This window comes from Halyomorpha halys, unplaced genomic scaffold (genome assembly GCF_000696795.3).
Source record: "Halyomorpha halys isolate HHAL.00 unplaced genomic scaffold, Hhal_1.1 Scaffold990.1, whole genome shotgun sequence".
In the NCBI taxonomy this organism is placed as follows: domain Eukaryota; kingdom Metazoa; phylum Arthropoda; class Insecta; order Hemiptera; family Pentatomidae; genus Halyomorpha; species Halyomorpha halys.
The window spans coordinates 24,927-32,742 of NW_027113518.1; the positions used below are offsets into that span (position 1 = coordinate 24,927).

A 7,816-nucleotide genomic window follows, 5' to 3' on the forward strand; every position below is an offset into this window, starting at 1 on the left:
ATGCATTGCTTCTTTCATTGCTTTATCCGAGTTAAATCAACTTAATACCTCTTTGAGTGGACCAAACAAGTGATAGTCAGAAAGAAAGAGATTGGGACTATACAGAGGATGGGCCAGTACTTCAAAATTGAGTTTATGGAGCGTTTAAGCAGCGTGGGAAACATAATACGTACATGCATTGTCGTGCAACAACACAACACCTTTTGTCAGCAGTCTTCCAGATCTTGCCCCTTCTGACTATCACTTGTTTGGTCCACTCAAAGAGGCATTAAGGGGCTGTTTATTTACCTCGGATGAAGCAATGAAAGAAGTGGTGCATTCCTGGCACGCAGCTTAACTGAAAACCTGTAGTAAACAAGCTGAAGCTAAGCAAATTTTGATGATTCCTGCCACATCCTAAAATTATTTGTATTCCAACTCTGATCCTATATAATAATCCCTTGAAATTTCATTCAATTATCATGGACCTAGGAAAGAATTTTGACCCATCTCTTTGCTGAAAAAACCATGTCTCTGATATCTCTTGTACCTTTTTTTTTTTTTTTAACAAAGTGACTAAATTTCTTCATACCTATTCCCATTTTAAACTAGTAGGCCTTTTGTTACTCCTTAATATTCCTCATCTTTGACTATTGTTAAACAGTGTATGGAGATGTCTTTGTGTATCTTGAGGCAAAACTAAAATGTTTAATAAATTAAAAGTTTATTTAGTTTATTTTTGGTATCCACAAGGATTTCATGAAAAGTTGAAGTAAGTTTCTAAACATCAAGTTTTCCAGTTCTATCATCCATCATACATATCTGATCTCTTTACATTAAAATCCTCTGTTTATTTCCATATTACTATTGATTTCTGGGTTTCAGATTTATGCAAAATGGCTCATAGAATGGCAACTTTCCATAGATCTTTCCTTACCAGATTCTCTATACCCTCCCCGCCATCAAATCATCCCTGTCAGATCACTTCCTCTCTGTTCAGATTCAAAAGAATTGAAATTTACAGTTCTTACTACAATTAAAATGTATAAAAACTTATGTATATTCTGATTATTTGTACATATTATTTAGTATTAATTTCTTTTTAAATTACTGAGTTAATTTAATAATATAGAATTTTGCTAATTTCTGTTTAAAGGCCTTAAGGTTACTTCATTATGATTTATTGCAATCACACCTTATTTTTTATTAATTTTTTAAGTTTACTGTTCTTATTTATATTACTCTAAGCCTCTCCTATTTACTATTTCTGTGATATTGTTCTGAAGAAAAGTGTCCCAGAATAAATTTAAAAAAAAATTATTTAACTAGGTGGGGTTGGTTGAGTATCAATTTTATCAACAAAATTTTATTCAATAGTCTATTGACAAATGATAAGTTGTAAAAATCAAAATTCAAATTTGATGCATATGTATATGTAAAATGCTCCTTGGATTTCTGTTATAGTATATATTTATAAGTAATATTAGAAAAACTTCATATATTTATTTATTGTTTCAAAATGAAATATAATTATTATCAAACTACTTTTAAGACTGAAATAAAGTATTGTTTATTATTTTTAATTTAACTAATTTATTTTTTTTTTTCCAGCTCATTGATGGAATTGATATCAATGACATAAATGTGAGATATCTGAGGAGCCAAATGGGTCTTGTGTTGCAAGAGCCAGTCTTATTTAATATGACGATAAAAGAAAATATTATTTATGGCTTAGAAGAAGAGGTTACGATGGATAGAATCATCGAAGCTGCAAAAATAGCAAATATTCATGATTTTATAATGACACTTCCACTGGTTTGTAATTTATTTATTTTTTTTTAGTTTATTTATTTAATTCAGTTTCTTAGCATATTATACATGTATTGATTTATTGTCCTATGTTTTTTTATGATTATCAACTAAAAAAAAAAGTAAAACTAAGTGGTTATGTATTTTTTTGATATAAATTAGGTATTAGTTTTGCTGGACCTCAAATATATAACAGAAGGATTTTTTTTTAATAAAAAAATACATGAGCACTATTATTTGGATGTTTAAGCTGGTGGGTCATGCGATGAAATATTATTCGTGTTGTATTTTGTATTTCTCTTTTTAATATTTTTAAAGACAATATATGAAAGCTGTAAAATTGGCTGTCTTATTTTTACTTAGCTGTTAATTATTCCAATTTCAGGCTTATGACATCTCAGTCGGAGAAAAGGGTTCAAAGTTGTCTAGTGGACAGAAGCAGAGAATTGCGATTGCAAGAGCTGTCCTCAGGAACCCAAAGATACTACTTCTGGATGAACCTACTTCTGCATTGGACACAGAAAATGAGAAAGTATGATCATTAATATAGGAACCTGATAGTGAAAATTTCAATAAAACAAAAAAAAACTGAATTAATAATTGAAGGTTTTGCTGTAAAAAAACGAGGAAGCTCCATTTTTATTAAAGTTTTTGGAAAACAAAATAAATCTGAAAATTCCAAATTCTAAGTTATGTGAAAAAACATTTTTTCTTTTCTTCATTATTCCTATGTAGCAGGAGAATCCTATAGATTATGCAGGTAATACAAGTTTGATTGTTGGATCTACTTATTTTATACCACAAAATATTAATTGAAAAGAAAAAAAAAATTAGACTAGAATTGAAATATTTTACTCAAAACTGAAGAAAGTTCACTCCATCTCTTGAATAGCTATGATGCAACTTGTGAATGGTGCTACAAATTTCTGAAACAAAATGAAGTGATTATTTTTTTCCACAAAATAGTTTATTTAACTTCCCTTTATCTTTGTTCCACAACATGTTAAAGATTTATGGAGGACTGTGATGCACCTCTAAATAATCTTGCATAATAATATATGAGTTGAATGGGTACCAGGTTACTCTTTTTCACATCATCTTTCTAGCCATTTCTGACTTACAGGGTGTGGTAGCAGTGAGTTTGTGTGCTGGGTATATGCCACTGCTGCCAATAACCAACTATTTATTTTTATTGTCTTATTTTATAGGATCTTTTTTAAGGAGGGTTTCATTTAATATTGGAAGAACAATACAATTTTTTAAACAATTAATTAATATTATTTATTTATTTCTTATCTTACCTAACCTGTGGGGAATATTGGTGTTTGCAGCAGTGGAAAGCAGTGCTTACCTGCTTTACAATCCATAGCGGCAGTTAATATATTTTCCTTAGCTGTGCAATACTTTAACAGTGGTGCAGTCCAGCGCTTGTTTGATTGTCTTAGTGATGGGGCTGCACCTTGTGCACCGGCCCTCCTGTTCCATATCCATCTCGGTGCCTTCTCCACTAGCCTGGTCCAACCCTCCTGGTTCTAGTCTGCTTCTTCTACTATGGAGGACCCCAAGCATTGGGAATTAATAAAACTGCTGAGTATTTGTAAATTAATAAGTTGTGGAAGGAAGATATCCCCTGAGAATGGCCAGCAAATCACTGTAAATTGACCAATTAAGAAATGTGAGGATTGGTGAAGGAGGAAGAATACGTAAATATATGATTTCTGTGTGGGATATATACGGGATGAGAAACATCCTTGAAAGATTGAAAGTTGGGCCATTGCCAGAATGCTGGGAGATGATATTCCCCAAAATCTGCTCGACAGAAGGTTCGACTGAATAAGTGGAGGATGTAGACCATAGCTTAGCATACATGTGAGTATGGTATAATCTGGTATGCCCGAGAACTGCTGCACTGGTGAGGTATCACACAAGATAATGTCATATGAAGAAAGGTATGAGTAGTGCTGAGTCTTTGGAGATTCATGGATTCTTCTCAAATCTTGCTTGATTGCAACTAAAATTTTCACAGAGCATAAAGCCATAAAAAAAAAGTGAATAAAACTTTTTAATTTGTGGTCAAAAATTAAATAATTATTTCTAGTATAGGTAATGTAACTTCAAAAAATTCCAGGATTGAGCTACTTTCTTTTCACAGCAAATCCTTAATCTAATAATGGTTTATTATTAATGATTTAAGATTGATACTTATGTCTGAATAATAATTCTTTGTATGTTATTATTTTTTTTGAAAAATATAGGCTGTACAGAAAGCTTTGGAGAATGTTTCAATCGGTAAAACAACTATTGTGATATCACACCGACTGTCGACAATCCGCAAAGCAGACAAGATAATCGTTCTTCAATCAGGTGAAGTGATAGAAGAAGGGAACCATGAACAGTTGATGGAGAAGAGGGGACATTATTTCAACCTGCTTAGTAGATAATGTTTTTGTATATTTTGAATCCTATGTTGTGAATGACTTAGTTGCATGAAATATAAATGTTTTTTTTATTCTGATATTATTTATGAAATTAATATACTTATTTATAATATTGTGAATATCCTTATTTTGTAAAGTATTATAATATTATGGTATTATAATTAGAGTTACACAGTGCTTGTACTGTAGAAGACATATTGTCAGGCCTAAACATTCAGTTTTAATAAACTGATAAAACAAATGTTTTGTTTTTTTGAGTGATTTTGACTGAAAACTTGAACATTATAATGTTGTGAAACTGCTATTTCCTGGTTTATACAATAATAACAGAGCCCTGCTAACCGCTATGTGTAAACATACAGGCACATTGTTATTTTGCAGGTCATGGGTGACCATAAGCACTGGATTATTGGATCATACAATGGAGAAACTTTGCTCTGTAACATTTTTTAAGTTTAATTGTGACTTGTGTGATTCTGTTTCTAGGCTGTCATTCGTTGTAGGTAAATTTGTAATTGTCATTCTCCCGTGTTTAATTCTTTTCATGAAACATGTATTTATGGAAAATTTAAGTGAATTTATACCCAGACCTCAACTCAGAAGAAAAATCTGGTGGTGACCAGGAGTGCTATGGGTGGCCGAAATGATATACATTAATAAGATGTATGCAGTTCTTATTATTTATGGGAATTAAACTTTTCGTATATTTTTATTATAATAATAATAAAGCCCTAACGAACCCGAAGGTTCAATGCCGATACCTCCAATCGCTCTCTACATATATCCTTCCAGTGATGCCTCTCCAAACCCAATTTTACTTATCAGTTTTAACGCAATCCTCCCATATACGTTTTGGTTTACTCCTCGGACGTTGACCCATCGGTTCAGACTTCATTAGCATTTTAGGGATTCGCTCGTTACTAGGCCATACAACCTTACACGCCCATCTTATACGCCGCAATACTTTGAATTATATTTACCAGGTGTACTTCCCTTAAGTCTTCTTAATTCTCCCGTTATTTCATCCTTTTTCGGATCGAATATTTTACGTAATACTTTATTTTAGAAAACCTTAAGACGCTGTTCATCACTTAGTGTAAAAGGCCACGCCTCGTATCCATAAAGTACAATGGTAATAATAATAGTTTTGTAAATTTTAATTTTTAAGTTTTTGGATAGAAGGCGCGAGCTAAGCAGTTTCAAAATTTAAAAATAAAAAGCATTTCCCGACTTCATTCTGTTTTTTATTTCATAAATTTCATTTTTTCTAGTTACTGTAGAACCTAAATACTTAAACCTATCTACCTGTTCAAACGTATTTCCACTTATATCTATATCACCGAAATTACTCTTGTTTCTACTGCTAACCATTTATTTTGTTTTGTCCGTGTTTATTTCAAGATCTAGTTCCTTACTGGAGTTTATCAACGTAATTGTATTTAGTTCTATGGTTTCCTTGTCCTCACCTAATAATACCAAATCATCAACATACCGGTGCTCGGGTACTTTATCACCCAAAGTTAAACCCTTTTCGGTATTCATCACACATTTTTTTTAAAAATAATTTATTTATTGTTATTTACAACTGTTTACATATATTCACATCAAGTAAATGTCCTGCAAGTTATATCATGCCATGATACAAACATGTGGAGAATCTACCCATTGATAAAACTCCAAAAACATTTCTAGAGGAGAAGATCTCGAGGCCATCTTCTGTTCAGACGCCTAGGAGGACTACCTAGTGAAGGAGAAGTCAGGTTATAAACGAGTTGGTTTGGGTGGTTGGGAAGTTTATTATGGAAGGATTGGTATCTGGTTCTGGCCAAATCGGCAACGTAGGGGACTTTGGGGTCCTGATGGATGATTTGATTTGTGACAAAGTAAGGAGCATTAAGGATTTTACAAAGGATTTTGGACTGTAAGGATTGGATTCGAGAGGAATTAGATGGTTTAGTGGAGCCCCATAACTCAATTCCGTACGTCCAGATAGGCCTTATAATATTCATATAGATCAGTCTTTTGTAATGGATTGGAAGTTTGGACCGTTTGTCTAGTAAATGCTGTAATAGTCGAAATCGACGAGCAGTTTCCTGTCTTTTCAGTCTTGTATGAGGATTCCATGTCAATCGTTTGTCCAGATTTAGTCCTAAGTAACGGACATCACACATTTAACGTATTCTAGTGCTAGATTAAATATGATTAGTGATAAATTATCGCCTTGTTTTAAATCCCACCGGACCAGGAATTTATCGGAATAATGAATACCGATTCGAACCTTATTAAACATTTCGGTCATCCGTACGAGTATATGTTTACAAATTTAAATTGAAAAATTATTCAAGATCCGTAAATTCCTACCCCCTACATATTATCTCATTATCCTTTCTTATCTCTCAGACAGGTTATTTCAAGTAAATCACAACATCGCTTATTCATCCCTGTTTCCTCAGTCTGCTGGTGTACCTCAGGGTAGTATCCTTGGTCCTATCCTATATACAGTTTTTACAGCTGACATCCCAACCCATCCTAACACCATTCTCACCACGAATGCCGATAAGACATTCCTATTGTCAGTTAATAATGATCCTTCCATTGTATCCCAATCCCTCCAATCCCACATCACCACCCTTGAAGAATGGTGCCAAAACTGGAGGATTAAAATAAATTCCAATAAATCCAACCAAATCACATTTACCCTTCGTCTTGCCCCACAGTATCTTTTAATAATAACCCACTTATTCCTGTTGAACAGATCCGTTACTTAGGACTAAATCTGGACAAACGACTGACATGGAATCCTCATACAAGACTAAAAGACAAGAAACTGTTCGTCGATTCCGACTATTACAACATTTACTAGACAAACGGTCCAAACTTCCAATCAATTACAAAAGACTGATCTACATGACAATTATAAGGCCTATCTGGACGTACGGAATTGAGTTATGGGGCTCCACTAAACCATCTGATTCCTCTCGAATCCAATCCTTACTGTCCAAAATCCTTCGTAAAATCCTTAATGCTCCTTACTTTGTCACAAATCAAATCATCCATCAGGAACTCAAAGTCCCCTATGTTGCCGATTTGGCCAGAACCAGATACCAATCCTTCCATAATAAACTTCCCAACCACCCAAACCAACTCGTTTCTAGCCTGGCTTCTCCTTCACTACCTAATAATCCTCCGTCTGAAAAGACTGAAAAAGACTGAAAAGACTGAAAAAGGCGTCTGAAAAGAAGATGGCCTCGAGATCTTCTCCTTTAGAAGTGTTTTTGGAGTTCTATCAATGGGTAGATTCTCCACATGTTTGTATCATGTCATAATATCACTTACAGCAAATTTAATTGATATGTATATATGTATACAGTTGTAAATAACAATAATAAATTATAAAAAAAAAGAAATTGAAAAATATTTTCTTTCTTAAGTTAAACTGGTATGAAATAAAAATATTTTATATTTGAAGAAGATAAGAAGAAAGCGGCCCAATCCTGTTTCAATATTTGCCTCCTCGAAAAGCCTAAGTGTGCCACCTCGGGAGGAGAGGTTAGTCATTACTGGGCAGCGGTAAGTCACGTTTCGTGTCA

At 33.3% G+C, this 7,816-nt stretch overlaps 1 protein-coding gene across 1 annotated transcript in view; it reads left to right on the forward strand.

Annotated features, from left to right (window-relative positions):
• Positions 1–4,467, forward strand: part of LOC106687632 (ATP-dependent translocase ABCB1) — a gene marked incomplete at its 5' end in the record, with an annotated part of 28,974 nt that extends 24,507 nt beyond the window's left edge. The window contains 3 exon segments of the mRNA XM_014431617.2: positions 1,591–1,794; positions 2,174–2,320; positions 4,044–4,467. Of these exon segments, the coding sequence (XP_014287103.2) occupies positions 1,591–1,794; positions 2,174–2,320; positions 4,044–4,229 (537 nt within the window).
• Positions 4,468–7,816: the final 3,349 nt, after the last annotated feature.